We start from the raw sequence: 21,350 nt of genomic DNA, 5'->3' as shown, positions 1-21,350 counted from the left end.
TATGAGTGCAGCTCTCGAGTGCAGCTCTCCGAGTGCAGTGCAGCTCTATGAGTGCAGCTCTATGAGTGCAGCTCTCCGGGTGCAGCTCTCCGAGTGCAGCTCTCCGAGTGCAGCTCTCCGAGTGCAGCTCTACGAGTGCAGCTCTCCGAGTGCAGCTCTCCGGGTGCAGCTCTATGAGTGCAGCTCTCCGAGTGCAGCTCTATGAGTGCAGCTCTCCGAGTGCAGCTCTCCGAGTGCAGCTCTACGAGTGCAGCTCTCTGAGTGCAGCTCTCTGAGTGCAGCTCTCTGAGTGCAGCTCTCTGAGTGCAGCTCTACGGGTGCAGCTCTACGGGTGCAGCTCTGAGTGCAGCTCTACGAGTGCAGCTCTACGAGTGCAGCTCTCCGCTCTCGAGTGCAGCTCTATGAGTGCAGCTCTCCGAGCAGCTCTATGAGTGCAGCTCTCCGGGTGCAGCTCTCCGGGTGCAGCTCTCCGAGTGCAGCTCTCGGGTGCAGCTCTACGGTGCAGCTCTCCGCTCTACGAGTGCAGCTCTGAGTGCAGCTCTACGTGCAGCTCTACGGGTGCAGCTCTACGAGTGCAGCTCTACGAGTGCAGCTCTACGGGTGCAGCTGCAGCTCTCCGGGTGCAGCTCTACGGGTGCAGCTCTACGAGTGCAGCTCTCCGAGTGCAGCTCTCCGAGTGCAGCTCTCCGAGTGCAGCTCTCCGGGTGCAGCTCTATGAGTGCAGCTCTATGAGTGCAGCTCTCCGGGTGCAGCTCTCCGAGTGCAGCTCTCCGAGTGCAGCTCTCCGGGTGCAGCTCTCCGAGTGCAGCTCTCCGGGTGCAGCTCTATGAGTGCAGCTCTCCGAGTGCAGCTCTATGAGTGCAGCTCTCCGAGTGCAGCTCTCCGAGTGCAGCTCTATGAGTGCAGCTCTCCGGGTGCAGCTCTCCGGGTGCAGCTCTCCAGCTCTAGTGCAGCTCTCCGAGTGCAGCTCTACGAGTGCAGCTCTCCGAGTGCAGCTCTATGAGTGCAGCTCTATGAGTGCAGCTCTCCGAGTGCAGCTCTCCGAGTGCAGCTCTCCGGGTGCAGCTCTCCGGGTGCAGCTCTCCGAGTGCAGCTCTCCGGGTGCAGCTCTATGAGTGCAGCTCTCCGAGTGCAGCTCTATGAGTGCAGCTCTCCGAGTGCAGCTCTCCGAGTGCAGCTCTATGAGTGCAGCTCTCCGAGTGCAGCTCTATGAGTGCAGCTCTATGAGTGCAGCTCTCCGAGTGCAGCTCTCCGGGTGCAGCTCTCCTCTCACGGGTGTGCAGCTCTCCGGGTGCAGCTCTCCGGGTGCAGCTCTCCGGGTGCAGCTCTCCGAGTGCAGCTCTACGAGTGCAGCTCTACGAGTGCAGCTCTCCGAGTGCAGCTCTCCGGGTGCAGCTCTCCGGGTGCAGCTCTCCGGGTGCAGCTCTCCGAGTGCAGCTCTACGAGTGCAGCTCTACGAGTGCAGCTCTCCAGTGCGAGTGCAGCTCTACGAGTGCAGCTCTCCGAGTGCAGCTCTCGAGTGCAGCTCTCCGGTGCAGCTCTCCGGGTGCAGCTCTCCGAGTGCAGCTCTCGAGTGCAGCTCTCCGGTGCAGCTCTCCCGAGTGCAGCTCTCCGGGTGCAGCTCTCCGGGTGCAGCTCTCCGCTCTCCGGTGCAGCTCTCCGGTGCAGCTCTCGAGTGCAGCTCTACGAGTGCAGCTCTACGAGTGCAGAGTGCAGCTCTACGAGTGCAGCTCTCCGAGTGCAGCTCTATGAGTGCAGCTCTGACGTGCAGCTCTACGAGTGCAGCTCTACGAGTGCAGCTCTACGGGTGCAGCTCTACGAGTGCAGCTCTACGGGTGCAGCTCTCCGAGTGCAGCTCTACGGGTGCAGCTCTCCGAGTGCAGCTCTACGGGTGCAGCTCTATGAGTGCAGCTCTATGAGTGCAGACTGTCAGTGTATGTTCCTCCATTTATAAATTACATCACTTTTTGTGCATCGTGCCCCCATTCTAGGAGACCCAAAGTATTGGGACAAATGAACTAAATGAATGTGTATTAAAGTAGTCTAAAGTTTAGTATTCCTAGCATGCAATGACGACATCAAGCTTGTGACTCTACACATCTGTTGGGTGCATTTGCTGTTTGTTCTGGTTGTGTTTCTGATTATTTGGTGCCCAATAGAAATGAATGGTAAATAATGTGTTGTGTCATTTTGGAGTCCCTTTTATTGTAGATGAGAATAGAAAGGGGAACGGGGCTACCTAGTCAGTTGTACAGCTGAATACATTCAAACTGAAGCTCTGCACTTTAACCTCATAGTCATTGTGTCATTTCAAATCAAAAGGACTGGAGTACAGAGCCAAAACAACAACAACAACGATGGTCACAGTCCCAATGCTGTTGGAGCTCACTAGAGATTACTGCTAGCAGTTCATAATGCCCTAGGCCTCAGGCTCTGGCAGCTTTCTGAATGGCACCAAAATAAGTAAATCGTATTTCTCTGTGTCCTATACCCACCTCTGGCTGTGTGGGAGAAAGGAGAGAGGGGGAGAAAGGAGAGAGGAGGGAAAGGAGAGAGGGGAGGGGGGTAGAAAGGAGAGAGGGGGAGAGGAGGAGAGAGGGGGGTGAAAGGAGAGAGGGGGGGTGAAAGGAGAGGGGGGGAAGGAGAGAGGGGAGGGGGGTAGAAAGGAGAGAGGGGGGAGAAAGGAGAGAGGGGGAAGGAGAGAGGGGAGTGGGGGTAGAAAGGAGAGAGGGGAGGGGGGTAGAAAGGAGAGAGGGGGGAAGGAGAGAGGGGAGGGGGGTAGAAAGGAGAGAGGGGTAGAAAGGAGAGAGGGGAAAGGAGAGGGGGAAGGAGAGAGGGGGGTGAAAGGAGAGAGGGGGGTGAAAGGAGAGAGGGGGGAAAGGGGGAGGGTGAAAGATAGAGAGGGAGGGAGGGTGAAAGATAGAGAGGGGGGTGAAAGGAGAGAGAGGGGGTGAAAGGAGAGGGGGTGAAAGGAGAGAGGGGTGAAAGGAGAAAGGGGGGTGAAAGGAGAGGAGAGGGGGGGTGAAAGGAGAGAGAGGGGGGTGAAAGGAGAGGGGGTGAGAAAGGAGAGAGGGGTGAAAGGAGAGAGGGGGTGAAAGGAGGAGAGAGGGGGTGAAAGGAGAGAGGGGGGTGAAAGGAGAGAGGGAGGGGGGTGAAAGGAGAGAGGGGTGGTGAAAGGAGAGAGGGGGGGGTGAAAGGAGAGAGGGGGTGAAAGGAGAGGAAGGGGTGAAAGGAGAGAGGGGTGAGGGAGAGGGGAGGAGGAGAGAGGGGGTGGTGAAAGGAGAGAGGGGGGTGAAAGGAGAGAGGGGGGTGAAAGGAGAGAGAGGGGGTGAAAGGAGAGAGGGGGGTGAAAGGAGAGAGGGAGGGAGGGTGAAAGGAGAGAGGGGTGGTGAAAGGAGAGGGGGGTGAAAGGAGAGAGAGGGGGTGAAAGGAGAGAGGGGGTGAAAGGAGAGGGGGGTGAAAGGAGAGAGGGAGGGAGGGTGAAAGGAGAGAGAGGGGTGGTGAAAGGAGAGAGGGGGTGAAAGGAGAGAGAGGGGGGGTGAAAGGAGAGAGGGGGGTGAAAGGAGGAGAGGGGGTGAAAGGAGAGAGGAGGGAGGGTGAAAGGAGAGAGAGGGGTGGTGAAAGGAGAGAGGGGGGTGAAAGGAGAGGGGGGGTGAAAGGAGAGAGGGGGGTGAAAGGAGAGAGGGGGTGAAAGGAGAGAGGGAGGGGGGGTGAAAGAGAATGCGATAGTGCGGGAGAGATGTATGTATTTCACCTTTATTTAACCAGGTAGGCTAGTTGAGAACACCTTTATTTAACCAGGTAGGCCCAGTTGAGAACACCTTTATTTAACCAGGTAGGCCAGTTGAGAACACCTTTATTTAACCAGGTAGGCTAGTTGAGAACACCTTTATTTAACCAGGTAGGCTAGTTGAGAACACCTTTATTTAACCAGGTAGGCCCAGTTGAGAACACCTTTATTTAACCAGGTAGGCCAGTTGAGAACACCTTTATTTAACCAGGTAGGCCAGTTGAGAACACCTTTATTTAACCAGGTGGCCAGTTGAGAACACCTTTATTTAACCAGGTGGCCAGTTGAGAACACCTTTATTTAACCAGGTAGGCTAGTTGAGAACACCTTTATTTAACCAGGTAGACTAGTTGAGAACACCTTTATTTAACCAGGTAGGCCAGTTGAGAACACCTTTATTTAACCAGGTAGGCTAGTTGAGAACACCTTTATTTAACCAGGTAGGCCAGTTGAGAACACCTTTATTTAACCAGGTAGGCCAGTTGAGAACACCTTTATTTAACCAGGTAGGCTAGTTGAGAACACCTTTATTTAACCAGGTAGGCCAGTTGAGAACACCTTTATTTAACCAGGTAGGCCAGTTGAGAACACCTTTATAAAACCAGGTAGGCTAGTTGAGAACACCTTTATTTAACCAGGTAGGCCAGTTGAGAACACCTTTATTTAACCAGGTAGGCTAGTTGAGAACACCTTTATTTAACCAGGTAGGCCAGTTGAGAACACCTTTATTTAACCAGGTAGGCTAGTTGAGAACACCTTTATTTAACCAGGTAGGCCAGTTGAGAACACCTTTATTTAACCAGGTAGGCCAGTTGAGAACACCTTTATTTAACCAGGTAGGCTAGTTGAGAACACCTTTATTTAACCAGGTGGGCCAGTTGAGAACACCTTTATTTAACCAGGTAGGCTAGTTGAGAACACCTTTATTTAACCAGGTAGGCCAGTTGAGAACACCTTTATTTAACCAGGTAGGCCAGTTGAGAACACCTTTATTTAACCAGGTAGGCTAGTTGAGAACACCTTTATTTAACCAGGTAGGCCAGTTGAGAACACCTTTATTTAACCAGGTAGGCCAGTTGAGAACACCTTTATTTAACCAGGTAGGCTAGTTGAGAACACCTTTATTTAACCAGGTAGGCCAGTTGAGAACACCTTTATTTAACCAGGTAGGCTAGTTGAGAACACCTTTATTTAACCAGGTAGGCCAGTTGAGAACACCTTTATTTAACCAGGTAGGCTAGTTGAGAACACCTTTATTTAACCAGGTAGGCCAGTTGAGAACACCTTTATTTAACCAGGTAGGCCAGTTGAGAACACCTTTATTTAACCAGGTAGGCTAGTTGAGAACACCTTTATTTAACCAGGTGGGCCAGTTGAGAACACCTTTATTTAACCAGGTAGGCTAGTTGAGAACACCTTTATTTAACCAGGTAGACTAGTTGAGAACACCTTTATTTAACCAGGTAGGCCAGTTGAGAACACCTTTATTTAACCAGGTAGACTAGTTGAGAACACCTTTATTTAACCAGGTAGGCTAGTTGAGAACACCTTTATTTAACCAGGTAGGCTAGTTGAGAACACCTTTATTTAACCAGGTAGGCTAGTTGAGAACACCTTTATTTAACCAGGTAGGCTAGTTGAGAACACCTTTATTTAACCAGGTGGGCCAGTTGAGAACACCTTTATTTAACCAGGTAGGCTAGTTGAGAACACCTTTATTTAACCAGGTAGACTAGTTGAGAACACCTTTATTTAACCAGGTAGGCCAGTTGAGAACACCTTTATTTAACCAGGTAGACTAGTTGAGAACACCTTTATTTAACCAGGTAGACTAGTTGAGAACACCTTTATTTAACCAGGTAGGCCAGTTGAGAACACCTTTATTTAACCAGGTAGGCCAGTTGAGAACACCTTTATTTAACCAGGTGGGCCAGTTGAGAACACCTTTATTTAACCAGGTAGGCCAGTTGAGAACACCTTTATTTAACCAGGTAGGCCAGTTGAGAACACCTTTATTTAACCAGGTGGGCCAGTTGAGAACACCTTTATTTAACCAGGTAGGCCAGTTGAGAACACCTTTATTTAACCAGGTAGACTAGTTGAGAACACCTTTATTTAACCAGGTAGGCCAGTTGAGAACACCTTTATTTAACCAGGTAGGCTAGTTGAGAACACCTTTATTTAACCAGGTAGGCTAGTTGAGAACACCTTTATTTAACCAGGTAGGCTAGTTGAGAACACCTTTATTTAACCAGGTAGGCTAGTTGAGAACACCTTTATTTAACCAGGTAGGCTAGTTGAGAACACCTTTATTTAACCAGGTAGGCTAGTTGAGAACACCTTTTTTTAACCAGGTAGACTAGTTGAGAACACCTTTATTTAACCAGGTAGACTAGTTGAGAACACCTTTATTTAACCAGGTAGGCCAGTTGAGAACACCTTTATTTAACCAGGTAGGCCAGTTGAGAACACCTTTATTTAACCAGGTAGGCTAGTTGAGAACATGTTCTCATTTGCAACTGCGACCTGACCAAGATAAAGCAAAGCAGTGCGACACAAACAACAACACAGAGTTACACATGGAATAAACAAAACATACAGTCAATAATACAGTAGAAAAAGTCTATATACAGCATGTGCAAATGAGGTAAGATAAGGGAGGTAAGGCAATAAATAGGTCATGGTGGCAAAATAATTACAATATGGCAATTAAACACTGGAATGGTAGATGTGCAGAAGATGAATGTGCAAGTAGAGATACTGGGGTGCAAAGGAGCAAGATAAATAAATACAGTATGGGGATGAGGTAGTTAGATAGATGGGCTATTTACAGATGGGCTATGTACAGGTGCAGCGATCTTAAAGCTAGTGAGGGAGATATGAGTCTCCAGCTTCAGGGATTTTTGTAGTTTGTTCCAGTCATTGGCAGCTGAGAACATGAAGGAAAGGCGGCCAAAGGAGGAATTGGCTTTGGAGGTGACCAGTGAGATGTACCTGCTGGAGCGTGTGCTACGGGTGGATGTTGCTATGGTGACCAGTGAGCTGAGATAAGGCGGGGCTTTACCAAGCAACGACTTATAGTTGACCTGTAGCCAGTGGGTTTGGCGACGAATATGAAGCGAGGGCCAGCCAACGAGAGCATACAGGTCGCAGTGGTGGGTCGTATATGGGGCTTTGGTGATGAAATGGATGGCACTGTGATAGACTGCATCCAATTTGTTGAGTAGATTGTTGGAAGCTATTTTATAAATGACATCACCAAAGTCGAGGATCGGTAGGATGGTCAGTTTTACGAGGGTATTTTTGGCAGCATGAATGAAGGAGGCTTTGTTGCGATATAGGAAGCGGATTCCAGATGTAATTTTGGATTGGAGATGTTTAATAGTCTGGAAGGAGAGGTTACAGTCTAACCAGACACCTAGGTATTTATAGTTGTCCACATATTCTAAGTCAGAACCATCCAAAGTAGTGATGCTGGACGGGCGGGCAGGTGCAGACAGCAATCGGTTGAAGAGCATGCATTTAGTTTTACTTGCATTTAAGAGCAGTTGGAGGCCACGGAAGGAGAGTTGTATGGCATTGAAGCTCGTCTGGAGGTTAGTTATACACAGTGTCCAAAGAAGGGCCAGATGTATACAGAATGGTGTCATCTGCGTAGAGGTGAATCAAAGAATCACCAGCAGCAAGAGTGACATCATTGATGTACACAGAGAAAAGAGTCGGCCTGAGAATTGAACCCTGTGGCACCCCCATAGAGACTGCCAGGGGTCCGGACAACAGGCCCTCCAATTTGACACACTGAACTCTATCAGAGAAGTAGTTGGTGAACCAGGCGAGGCAGTCATTTGAGAAACCAGAATGTGGTGATTGACAGAGTCGAAAGCCTTGGCAAGGTCGATGAATACGGCTGCACAGTAATGTCTCTTATCGATGGCGGTTATGATATCGTTTAGGACCTTGAGCGTGGCTGAGGTGCACCCATGACCAGCTCGGAAATCAGATTGCATAGCGGAGAAGGTACGATGTGATTCAAAATGGTCGGTAATCTGTTTGTTGACTTGGCTTTCGAAGATCTTAGAAAGGCAGGGTAGGAAAGATATAGGTCTGTAACAGTTTGGGTCTAGAGTGTCTCCCCCTTTGAAGAGGGGGATGACCGCGGCAGCTTTCCAATCTTTGGGTATCTTAGACGATACAAAAGAGAGGTCGAACAATCTAGTAATAGGGGTTGCAACAATTTCGGCAGGTAATTTTTAGAAAGAGAGGGTCCAGATTGTCTAGCCCAGCTGATTTGTAATGGTTCATATTTTGCAGCTCCTTAAGAACATCGGCTATCTGGATTTGGGTGAAGGAGAATTGGGGAGGTTTGGCCAAGTTGCTGTGGGGAGCGCAGGGCTGTTGACCGGGGTTGGGGTAGCCAGGTGGAAAGCATGGCCAGCTGTAGCAAAATGCTTATCATCCCCATACAGTATTTATTTATTTATCTTGCTCCTTTGCACCCCAGTATCTCTACTTGCACATTCATCTTCTGCACATCTACCATTCCAGTGTTTAATTGCTAAATTGTAATTATTTTGCCACAATGGCCTATTTATTGCCTTTACCTCCCTTATCTGACCTCATTTGCACACACTGTAAACCAACTTTTCTATTGTGTTATTGACTGTATGTTTGTTTTACTCCATGTGTAGTTTAACTATTTGCACATCGTTACAACACTGTATATACAGTATACAGTGGGGCAAAAAAAGTATTTATTCAGCCACCAATTGTGCAAGTTCTCCCACTTAAAAAGATGAGAGAGGCCTGTAATTTTCATCATAGGTACACTTCAACTATGACCATCACTACACCTATAACCACCCCTCCCCCTCCCATCACCACACCTATACCCACCCCTCACCCTCCCATCACTATACCTATACCCACCCCTCCCCTCCCATCACTACACCTATACCCTCCCCTCACCCTCCCCCTCCCATCACTACACCTATACCCACCCTCACCCTCCCATCACTACACCTATACCCACCCCTCACCCTCCCATCACTACACCTATACCCATCCCTCACCCTCCCATCACTACACCTATACCCACCCATCACTACACCTATACCCTCCCCTCCCCCTCCCATCACTACACCTATACTCACCCCTCCCCTCCCATCACTACACCTATACCCACCCCTCCCCCTCACCCTCCCATCACTACACCTATACCCACCCCTCACCCTCCCATCACTACACCTATACCCACCCATCACTACACCTATACCCTCCCCTCCCCTCCCATCACTACACCTATACTCACCCATCACTACACCTATACCCTCCCCCCCCTCCCATCACTACACCTATACTCACCCCTCACCCTCCCATCACTACACCTATACCCACCCCTCCCCTCACCCTCCCATCACTACACCTATACCCACCCTCACCCTCCCCTCCCATCACTACACCTATACCCTCCCCTCACCCTCCCCTCCCATCACTACACCTATACCCTCCCTCCCCCTCCCATCACTACACCTATACTCACCCCCCCCCTCCCATCACTACACCTATACCCACCCCTCCCCCTCACCCTCCCATCACTACACCTATACCCACCCCTCACCCTCCCATCACTACACCTATACCCACCCATCACTACACCTATACCCTCCCCTCCCCTCCCATCACTACACCTATACTCACCCATCACTACACCTATACCCTCCCCTCCCCCTCCCATCACTACACCTATACTCACCCCTCCCCTCCCATCACTACACCTATACCCACCCCTCCCCTCCCATCACTACACCTATACCCTCCCCTCCCCCTCCCATCACTACACCTATACCCACCCCTCACCCTCCCCCTCCCATCACTACACCTATACTCACCCCCCTCCCCCTCCCCCTCCCATCACTACACCTATACCCACCCCTCCCCCTCACCCTCCCATCACTACACCTATACCCTCCCCTCACCCTCCCATCACTACACCTATACCCACCCATCACTACACCTATACCCTCCCCTCCCCCTCCCATCACTACACCTATACTCACCCATCACTACCCTATACCCTCCCCCCCTCCCATCACTACACCTATACTCACCCCTCCCCTCCCATCACTACACCTATACCCACCCCTCCCCTCCCATCACTACACCTATACCCTCCCCTCCCCTCCCATCACTACACCTATACCCACCCCTCACCCTCCCTCCCATCACTACACCTATACTCACCCCTCCCCCTCCCCTCCCATCACTACACCTATACCCACCCCTCCCCCTCACCCTCCCATCACTACACCTATACCCTCCCCCTCCCATCACTACACCTATACCCACCCCTCCCCTCCCATCACTACACCTATACCCACCCCTCACCCTCCCATCACCACACCTATACCCTCCCCTCACCCTCACCCTCCCATCACTACACCTATACCCACCCCTCCCCCTCCCATCACTACACCTATACCCACCCCTCACCCTCCCATCACCACACCTATACCCACCCTCACCCTCCCATCACTACACCTATACCCACCCCTCCCCTCCCATCACTACACCTATACCCTCCCCTCACCCTCACCCTCCCATCACTACACCTATACCCTCCCCTCCCCTCCCCCTCCCATCACTACACCTATACCCACCCCTCACCCTCACCCTCCCATCACTACACCTATACCCTCCCCTCACCCTCCCCCTCACATCACTACACCTATACCCACCCCTCCCCCTCCCATCACTACACCTATACCCACCCCTCACCCTCCCATCACTACACATATACCCTCCCCTCCCCCTCACCCTCCCATCACTACACCTATACCCACCCCTCACCCTCCCATCACTACACATATACCCTCCCCTCCCCCTCACCCTCCCATCACTACACCTATACCCTCCCCTCCCCTCACCCTCCCATCACTACACCTATACCTTCCCCTCACCCTCCCTCTCTCTCTCTCTCTCTCTCCAGGAGGGCCAGGCAGTGGTAAGGGAACCCAGAGTCTGAAGATAGCAGCGTGCTATGGGTTCCAGTATGTCTCTGTAGGAGAGCTGCTCAGGAAGAAGATGATTCACAACGCCACCAGCAACAGGAAGTGGAGTCTCATCGCCAAGATCATCACCAATGGGGAGCTGGCACCTCAGGTATGCTTGTCTCACCCTAATCCCTAATCCCTATTCCCTAATCCCTATTCCCTAGTCCCTAGTCCCTAATCCCTAATCCCTATTCCCTAATCCCTATTCCCTAGTCCCTATTCCCTAATCCCTATTCCCTAATCACTATTCCCTATTTCCTATTCCCTATTCCCTAATCCCTATTCCCTAGTCCCTATTCCCTATTCCCTAATCCCTATTCCCTATTCCCTAGTCCCTATTTCCTATTCCCTATTCCCTAATCCCTATTCCCTAATCCCTATTCCCTATTCCCTAATCCCTAATCCCTAATCCCTATTCCCTGTTTAGTACATAGATAGTCACCCACAGGGAGTTGGATGTAGTCCCTACATAGTGCATCCCAGTCCCTGTATAATGTGTCCAGTCTCCTGGTCCCTGTATAGTGTATCCTGGTCCCTGTATAGTGTATCCTGGTACCTGTATAGTGTATCCTGGTCCCTGTATAGTGTGTCCAGTCCCCTGGTCCCTGTATAGTGTATCCTGGTCCCTGTATAGTGTATCCTGGTCCCTGTATAGTGTATCCTGGTCCCTGTATAATGTATCCTGGTCCCTGTATAATGTATCCTGGTCCCTGTATAGTGTATCCTGGTCCCTGTATAGTGTATCTTGGTCCCTGTATAGTGTATCCTGGTCCCTGTATAGTGTATCCTGGTCCCTGTATAGTGTATCCTGGTCCCTGTATAGTGTATCCTGGACCCTGTATAATGTATCCAGTCCCCTGGTCCCTGTATAGTGTATCCTGGTCCCTGTATAGTGTATCCTGGTCCCTGTATAGTGTATCCTGGTCCCTGTATAGTGTATCCTGGTCCCTGTATAGTGTATCCTGGTCCCTGTATAATGTATCCTGGTCCCTGTATAGTGTATCCTGGTCCCTGTATAGTGTATCCTGGTCCCTGTATAGTGTATCCTGGTCCCTGTATAGTGTATCCTGGTCCCTGTATAGTGTATCCTGGTCCCTGTATAGTGTATCCTGGTCCCTGTATAATGTATCCTGGTCCCTGTATAGTTTATCCTGGTCCCTGTATAGTGTATCCTGGTCCCTGTATAATGTATCCTGGTCCCTGTATAGTGTATCCTGGTCCCTGTATAGTGTGTCCAGTCCCCTGGTCCCTGTATAGTGTATCCTGGTCCCTGTATAGTTTATCCTGGTCCCTGTATAGTGTATCCTGGTCCCTGTATAGTGTATCCTGGTCCCTGTATAATGTATCCTGGTCCCTGTATAGTGTATCCTGGTCCCTGTATAGTGTATCCTGGTCCCTGTATAGTGTATCCTGGTCCCTGTATAGTGTATCCAGTCCCCTGGTCCCTGTATAGTGTATCCTGGTCCCTGTATAGTGTGTCCTGGTCCCTGTATAGTGTATCTTGGTCCCTGTATAGTGTATCCTGGTCCCTGTATAGTGTATCCTGGTCCCTGTATAGTGTATCCTGGTCCCTGTATAGTGTATCCTGGACCCTGTATAATGTATCCAGTCCCCTGGTCCCTGTATAGTGTATCCTGGTCCCTGTATAGTGTATCCTGGTCCCTGTATAGTGTATCCTGGTCCCTGTATAGTGTATCCTGGTCCCTGTATAGTGTATCCTGGTCCCTGTATAGTGTATCCTGGTCCCTGTATAATGTATCCTGGTCCCTGTATAGTGTATCCTGGTCCCTGTATAGTGTATCCTGGTCCCTGTATAGTGTATCCTGGTCCCTGTATAGTGTATCCTGGTCCCTGTATAGTGTATCCTGGTCCCTGTATAGTGTATCCTGGTCCCTGTATAATGTATCCTGGTCCCTGTATAGTTTATCCTGGTCCCTGTATAGTGTATCCTGGTCCCTGTATAGTGTATCCTGGTCCCTGTATAGTGTATCCTGGTCCCTGTATAGTGTGTCCAGTCCCCTGGTCCCTGTATAGTGTATCCTGGTCCCTGTATAGTGTATCCTGGTCCCTGTATAGTTTATCCTGGTCCCTGTATAGTGTATCCTGGTCCCTGTATAGTGTATCCTGGTCCCTGTATAATGTACCCTGGTCCCTGTATAGTGTATCCTGGTCCCTGTATAGTGTATCCTGGTCCCTGTATAGTGTATCCTGGTCCCTGTATAGTGTATCCAGTCCCCTGGTCCCTGTATAGTGTATCCTGGTCCCTGTATAGTGTGTCCTGGTCCCTGTATAGTGTATCCTGGTCCCTGTATAATGTATCCTGGTCCCTGTATAATGTATCCTGGTCCCTGTATAGTGTATCCTGGTCCCTGTATAGTGTGTCCAGTCCCCTGGTCCCTGTATAGTGTATCCTGGTCCCTGTATAGTGTATCCTGGTCCCTGTATAATGTAAACTGGTCCCTGTATAGTGTATCCTGGTCCCTGTATAATGTATCCTGGTCCCTGTATAGTGTATCCTGGTCCCTGTATAGTGTATCCTGGTCCCTGTATAGTGTATCCTGGTCCCTGTATAGTGTATCCTGGTCCCTGTATAGTGTATCCTGGTCCCTGTATAGTGTATCCTGGTCCCTGTATAATGTATCCTGGTCCCTGTATAGTTTATCCTGGTCCCTGTATAGTGTATCCTGGTCCCTGTATAGTGTATCCTGGTCCCTGTATAGTGTATCCTGGTCCCTGTATAGTGTGTCCAGTCCCCTGGTCCCTGTATAGTGTATCCTGGTCCCTGTATAGTGTATCCTGGTCCCTGTATAGTGTATCCTGGTCCCTGTATAGTGTATCCTGGTCCCTGTATAATGTATCCTGGTCCCTGTATAGTGTATCCTGGTCCCTGTATAGTGTATCCTGGTCCCTGTATAGTGTATCCTGGTCCCTGTATAGTGTATCCTGGTCCCTGTATAGTGTATCCAGTCCCCTGGTCCCTGTATAGTGTATCCTGGTCCCTGTATAGTGTGTCCTGGTCCCTGTATAGTGTATCCTGGTCCCTGTATAATGTATCCTGGTCCCTGTATAATGTATCCTGGTCCGTGTATAGTGTATCCTGGTCCCTGTATAGTGTATCCCGGTCCCTGTATAGTGTATCCTGGTCCCTGTATAGTGTATCCTGGTCCCTGTATAGTGTATCCTGGTTCCTGTATAGTGTATCCTGGTTCCTGTATAGTGTATCCTGGTCCCTGTATAGTGTATCCTGGTCCCTGTATAGTGTGTCCAGTCCCCTGGTCCCTGTATAGTGTATCCTGGTCCCTGTATAGTGTGACCAGTCCCCTGGTCCCTGTATAGTGTATCCTGGTCCCTGTATAGTGTATCCTGGTCCCTGTATAGTGTATCCTGGTCCCTGTATAGTGTATCCTGGTCCCTGTATAGTTTATCCTGGTCCCTGTATAGTGTATCCTGGTCCCTGTATAGTGTATCCTGGTCCCTGTATAATGTATCCTGGTCCCTGTATAGTGTATCCTGGTCCCTGTATAATGTATCCTGGTCCCTGTATAGTGTATCCTGGTTCCTGTATAGTGTATCCTGGTCCCTGTATAGTGTATCCTGGTCCCTGTATAGTGTATTCTGGTCCCTGTATAGTGTATCCTGGTTCCTGTATAGGGTATCCTGGTCCCTGTATAGTGTATCCTGGTCCCTGTATAGTGTATCCTGGTCCCTGTATAATGTATCCTGGTCCCTGTATAGTGTATCCTGGTCCCTGTATAGTGTATCCTGGTCCCTGTATAGTGTATCCTGGTCCCTGTATAGTGTATCCTGGTCCCTGTATAGTGTATCCAGTCCCCTGGTCCCTGTATAGTGTATCCTGGTCCCTGTATAGTGTGTCCTGGTCCCTGTATAGTGTATCCTGGTCCCTGTATAATGTTTCCTGGTCCCTGTATAGTGTATCCTGGTCCCTGTATAGTGTATCCTGGTCCCTGTATAGTGTATCCTGGTCCCTGTATAGTGTATCCTGGTCCCTGTATAGTGTATCCTGGTTCCTGTATAGTGTATCCTGGTTCCTGTATAGTGTATCCTGGTCCCTGCATAGTGTATCCTGGTCACTGTATAGTGTATCCTGGTCCCTGTATAGTGTATCTTGGTCCCTGTATAGTGTATCCTGGTCCCTGTATAGTGTATCCTGGTCCCTGTATAGTGTATCCTGGTCCCTGTATAATGTATCCTGGTCCCTGTATAGTGTATCCTGGTCCCTGTATAGTGTATCCTGGTCCCTGTATAGTGTATCCTGGTCCCTGTATAGTGTATCCTGGTCCCTGTATAGTGTATCCAGTCCCCTGGTCCCTGTATAGTGTATCCTGGTCCCTGTATAGTGTGTCCTGGTCCCTGTATAGTGTATCCTGGTCCCTGTATAATGTATCCTGGTCCCTGTATAATGTATCCTGGTCCGTGTATAGTGTATCCTGGTCCCTGTATAGTGTATCCCGGTCCCTGTATAGTGTATCCTGGTCCCTGTATAGTGTATCCTGGTCCCTGTATAGTGTATCCTGGTTCCTGTATAGTGTATCCTGGTTCCTGTATAGTGTATCCTGGTCCCTGTATAGTGTATCCTGGTCCCTGTATAGTGTGTCCAGTCCCCTGGTCCCTGTATAGTGTATCCTGGTCCCTGTATAGTGTGACCAGTCCCCTGGTCCCTGTATAGTGTATCCTGGTCCCTGTATAGTGTGTCCAGTCCCCTGGTCCCTGTATAGTGTATCCTGGTCCCTGTATAGTGTATCCTGGTCCCTGTATAGTTTATCCTGGTCCCTGTATAGTGTATCCTGGTTCCTGTATAGTGTATCCTGGTCCCTGTATAGTGTATCCTGGTCCCTGTATAGTGTATTCTGGTCCCTGTATAGTGTATCCTGGTTCCTGTATAGGGTATCCTGGTCCCTGTATAGTGTATCCTGGTCCCTGTATAGTGTATCCTGGTCCCTGTATAATGTATCCTGGTCCCTGTATAGTGTATCCTGGTCCCTGTATAGTGTATCCTGGTCCCTGTATAGTGTATCCTGGTCCCTGTATAGTGTATCCTGGTCCCTGTATAGTGTATCCAGTCCCCTGGTCCCTGTATAGTGTATCCTGGTCCCTGTATAGTGTGTCCTGGTCCCTGTATAGTGTATCCTGGTCCCTGTATAATGTTTCCTGGTCCCTGTATAGTGTATCCTGGTCCCTGTATAGTGTATCCTGGTCCCTGTATAGTGTATCCTGGTCCCTGTATAGTGTATCCTGGTCCCTGTATAGTGTATCCTGGTTCCTGTATAGTGTATCCTGGTTCCTGTATAGTGTATCCTGGTCCCTGCATAGTGTATCCTGGTCACTGTATAGTGTATCCTGGTCCCTGTATAGTGTATCTTGGTCCCTGTATAGTGTATCCTGGTCCCTGTATAGTGTGTCCAGTCCCCTGGTCCCTGTATAGTGTATCCTGGTCCCTGTATAGTGTGTCCAGTCCCCTGGTCCCTGTATAGTGTATCCTGGTCCCTGTATAGTGTGTCCAGTCCCCTGGTCCCTGTATAGTGTATCCTGGTCCCTGTATAGTGTGTCCAGTCCCCTGGTCCCTGTATAGTGTATCCTGGTCCCTGTATAGTGTATCCTGGTCCCTGTATAATGTATCCTGGTCCCTGTATAGTGTATCCTGGTCCCTGTATAATGTATCCTGGTCCCTGTATAGTGTATCCTGGTTCCTGTATAGTGTATCCTGGTCCCTGTATAGTGTATCCTGGTCCCTGTATAGTGTATTCTGGTCCCTGTATAGTGTATCCTGGTCCCTGTATAGTGTATCCTGGTCCCTGTATAGTGTATCCTGGTCCCTGTATAGTGTATCCAGTCCCCTGGTCCCTGTATAGTGTATCCTGGTCCCTGTATAGTGTGTCCTGGTCCCTGTATAGTGTATCCTGTCCCCTGGTCCCTGTATAGTGTATCCAGTCCCCTGGTCCCTGTATAGTTTATCCTGGTCCCTGTATATTGTATCCTGGTCCCTGTATAGTGTATCCTGGTCCCTGTATAATGTATCCTGGTCCCTGTATAATGTATCCTGGTCCCTGTATAATGTATCCTGGTCCCTGTATAGTGTATCCTGGTCCCTGTATAGTGTATCCTGGTCCCTGTATAGTGTATCCTGGTCCCTGTATAGTGTATCCTGGTCCCTGTATAATGTATCCAGTCCCCTGGTCCCTGTATAGTGTATCCTGGTCCCTGTATAGTGTATTCTGCTCCCTGTATAGTGTATCCTGGTCCCTGTATAATGTATCCTGGTCCCTGTATAGTGTATCCTGGTCCCTGTATAGTGTATCCTGGTCCCCTGGTCCCTGTATAGTGTATCCTGGTCCCTGTATAGTGTATCCTGGTCCCTGTATAATGTATCCTGGTCCCTGTATAGTGTATCCTGGTCCCTGTATAGTGTATCCTGGTCCCTGTATAGTGTATCCTGGTCCTGTATAGTGTATCCTGGTCCCTGTATAGTGTGTCCAGTCCCCTGGTCCCTGTATAGTGTATCCTGGTCCCTGTATAGTGTATCCTGGTCCCTGTATAGTGTATCCTGGTCCCTGTATAGTGTATCCTGGTCCCTGTATAATGTATCCTGGTCCCTGTATAGTGTATCCTGGTCCCTGTATAGTGTATCCTGGTCCCTGTATAGTGTATCCTGGTCCCTGTATAGTGTATCCTGGTCCCTGTATAGTGTATCCTGGTCCCTGTATAGTGTATCCTGGTCCCTGTATAGTGTATCCTGTATAGTCCTGGTCCCTGTATAGTGTATCCTGGTCCCTGTATAGTGTATCCTGGTCCCTGTATAGTGTATCCTGGTCCCTGTATAATGTATCCTGGTCCCTGTATAGTGTATCCTGGTCCCTGTATAGTGTATCCTGGTCCCTGTATAGTGTATCCTGGTCCCTGTATAGTATCCTGGTCCCTGTATAGTGTATCCTGGTCCCTGTATAGTGTATCCTGGTCCCTGTATAATGTATCCTGGTCCCTGTATAGTTTATCCTGGTCCCTGTATAGTGTATCCTGGTCCCTGTATAGTGTATCCTGGTCCCTGTATAGTGTATCCTGGTCCCTGTATAGTGTGTCCAGTCCCCTGGTCCCTGTATAGTGTATCCTGGTCCCTGTATAGTGTATCCTGGTCCCTGTATAGTTTATCCTGGTCCCTGTATAGTGTATCCTGGTCCCTGTATAATGTATCCTGGTCCCTGTATAGTGTATCCTGGTCCCTGTATAGTGCATCCTGGTCCCTGTATAGTGTATCCTGGTCCCTGTATAGTGTATCCTGGTCCCTGTATAGTGTATCCTGGTCCCTGTATAGTGTATCCAGTCCCCTGGTCCCTGTATAGTGTATCCTGGTCCCTGTATAGTGTGTCCTGGTCCCTGTATAGTGTATCCTGGTCCCTGTATAATATATCCTGGTCCCTGTATAATGTATCCTGGTCCCTGTATAGTGTATCCTGGTCCCTGTATAGTGTGTCCAGTCCCCTGGTCCCTGTATAGTGTATCCTGGTCCCTGTATAGTGTATCCTGGTCCCTGTATAATGTATCCTGGTCCCTGTATAGTGTATCCTGGTCCCTGTATAGTGTATCCTGGTCCCTGTATAATGTATCCTGGTCCCTGTATAGTGTATCCTGGTCCCTGTATAGTGTATCCTGGTCCCTGTATAGTTTATCCTGGTCCCTGTATAGTGTATCCTGGTCCCTGTATAGTGTGTCCAGTCCCCTGGTCCCTGTATAGTGTATCCTGGTCCCTGTATAGTGTGTCCAGTCCCCTGGTCCCTGTATAGTGTATCCTGGTCCCTGTATAGTTTATCCTGGTCCCTGTATAGTGTATCCTGGTCCCTGTATAGTGTATCCTGGTCCCTGTATAATGTATCCTGGTCCCTGTATAGTGTATCCTGGTCCCTGTATAATGTATCCTGGTCCCTGTGTAGTGTATCCTGGTTCCTGTATAGTGTATCCTGGTCCCTGTATAGTGTATCCTGGTCCCTGTATAGTGTATTCTGGTCCCTGTATAGTGTATCCTGGTCCCTGTATAGTGTATCCTGGTCCCTGTATAGTGTATCCTGGTCCCTGTATAGTGTATCCTGGTCCCTGTATAGTGTATCCAGTCCCCTGGTCCCTGTATAGTGTATCCTGGTCCCTGTATAGTGTGTCCTGGTCCCTGTATAGTGTATCCAGTCCCCTGGTCCCTGTATAGTGTATCCAGTCCCCTGGTCCTTGTATAGTTTATCCTGGTCCCTGTATAGTGTATCCTGGTCCCTGTATAGTGTATCCTGGTCCCTGTATAACGTATCCTGGTCCCTGTATAATGTATCCTGGTCCCTGTATAATGTATCCTGGTCCCTGTATAATGTATCCTGGTCCCTGTATAGTGTATCCTGGTCCCTGTATAGTGTATCCTGGTCCCTGTATAGTGTATCCTGGTCCCTGTATAGTGTATCCAGTCCCCTGGTCCCTGTATAGTGTATCCTGGTCCCTGTATAGTGTGTCCTGGTCCCTGTATAGTGTATCCAGTCCCCTGGTCCCTGTATAGTGTATCCAGTCCCCTGGTCCTTGTATAGTTTATCCTGGTCCCTGTATAGTGTATCCTGGTCCCTGTATAGTGTATCCTGGTCCCTGTATAGTGTATCCTGGTCCCTGTATAGTGTATCCTGGTCCCTGTATAGTGTATCCTGGTCCCTGTATAACGTATCCTGGTCCCTGTATAATGTATCCTGGTCCCTGTATAATGTATCCTGGTCCCTGTATAGTGTATCCTGGTCCCTGTATAATGTATCCTGGTCCCTGTATAATGTATCCTGGTCCCTGTATAATGTATCCTTGTCCCTGTATAGTGTATCCTGGTCCCTGTATAGTGTATCCTGGTCCCTGTATAGTGTATCCTGGTCCCTGTATAATGTATCCTGGTCCCTGTATAGTGTATCCTGGTCCCTGTATAATGTATCCTGGTCCCTGTATAATGTATCCAGTCCCCTGGTCCCTGTATAGTGTATCCTGGTCCCTGTATAGTGTATCCTGGTCCCTGTATAGTGTATCCTGGTCCCTGTATAGTGTATCCTGGTCCCTGTATAGTGTATCCAGTCCCCTGGTCCCTGTATAGTGCAATACATATGAGCTATACCTGCACCTGGGGTTACTACAGAGAGGATTGGGAAGAGGAAGATGATGAAGATGATGATAAGGTCAAATAAGGGTGTAGTGAAGTTCGTCCAATGAACCATGAAGGTTGGATGAGTCACTTCTAAGACCTGCCTTGGGACCTGTCTTTAGCTCGATGGGCTAAAATGGTCTTGATGGGCTAATAGTATCATGATGGGGTAACATTATCTTGACGGGCTAACATTATCTTGATGGGCTAACATTATCGTAACGGGCCAACATTATCTTGACGGACTAACATTATCGTAACAGGCCGACATTATCTTGACGGACTAACATTATCTTGAAGGGCTGGCATTATCTTGATGGGCTAACATTATCTTGACGGACTAACATTATCGTGACGGGCTAACATTATCGTAATGGGCTAACATTATCTTGACGGACTAACATTATCGTAATGGGCTAACATTATCTTGATGGACTAACATTATCTTGACGGGGTATCATTATTCTTGACGGGCTAACATTATCTTGACGGGCTAACATTATCTTGGCGGGCTAACATTATCTTGGCGGGCTAACATTATCTTGACGGACTAACATTATCTTGACGGGGTATCATTATTCTTGACGGACTAACATTATCTTGACGGGCTAACATTATCTTGAATGGCTAACATTATCTTGATGGGCTAACATTATCTTGACGGACTAACATTACCGTGGCGGGCTAACATTATCGTAGCGGGCTAACATGATCTTGACAAGGCGGCATTATCTTGACGGGCTAACATTATCTTGACGGACTAACATTATCTTGAAGGGTTAACATTATCTTGAAGGGCTAACATTATCTTGAAGGGCTAACATTATCTTGATGGGCTAACATGATCTTGAAGGGCTAACATTATCTTGACGGACTAACATTATTTTGAAGGGCTAACATTATCTTGACGGGCTAACATGATCTTGAAGGGCGAACATTATCTTGACGGGCTAACATTATCTTGATGGGCTAACATTATCTTGACGGACTAACATCGCGACGGGCTAACATTATCTTGACGGGCTAACATTATCTTGATGGGCTAACATTATCTTGACGGGCTAACATTATCTTGATGGGTTAACATTATCTTGACGGACTAACATCGTAGCGGGCTAACATTATCTTGACAGGGCGGCATTATCTTGACGGGCTAACATTGTCTTGACGGGCTAACATTATCGTGACGGGCTAACATTATCTTGATGGGCTAACATTATCGTAGCGGGCTAACATTATCTTGACAAGGCGGCATTATCTTGACGGGCTAACATTGTCTTGACGGGCTAACATTATCGTGACGGGCTAACATTATCTTGACGGGCTAACATTATCTCGATGGGCAAACGTT

The 21,350-nt window shown here is 49.0% G+C and overlaps 1 protein-coding gene across 1 annotated transcript in view; it reads left to right on the top strand.

Annotated features, from left to right (window-relative positions):
- The window catches only part of LOC115127675 (adenylate kinase isoenzyme 5-like), a 201,024-nt gene that overhangs the window by 21,227 nt on the left and 158,447 nt on the right, over positions 1 to 21,350 (top strand). Inside the window, exon 4 of the mRNA XM_065006109.1 lies at positions 10,776 to 10,948. Coding sequence (XP_064862181.1) covers positions 10,776 to 10,948 — 173 coding nt within the window. The remainder of the gene's footprint in view (positions 1 to 10,775; positions 10,949 to 21,350) is intronic.

Source organism: Oncorhynchus nerka, linkage group LG20 (genome assembly GCF_034236695.1).
Source record: "Oncorhynchus nerka isolate Pitt River linkage group LG20, Oner_Uvic_2.0, whole genome shotgun sequence".
Lineage (NCBI taxonomy): Eukaryota > Metazoa > Chordata > Actinopteri > Salmoniformes > Salmonidae > Oncorhynchus > Oncorhynchus nerka.
The sequence above is the reverse complement of the archived record's forward strand: the minus strand, read 5'-3'. Positions and strand labels throughout refer to the sequence as shown.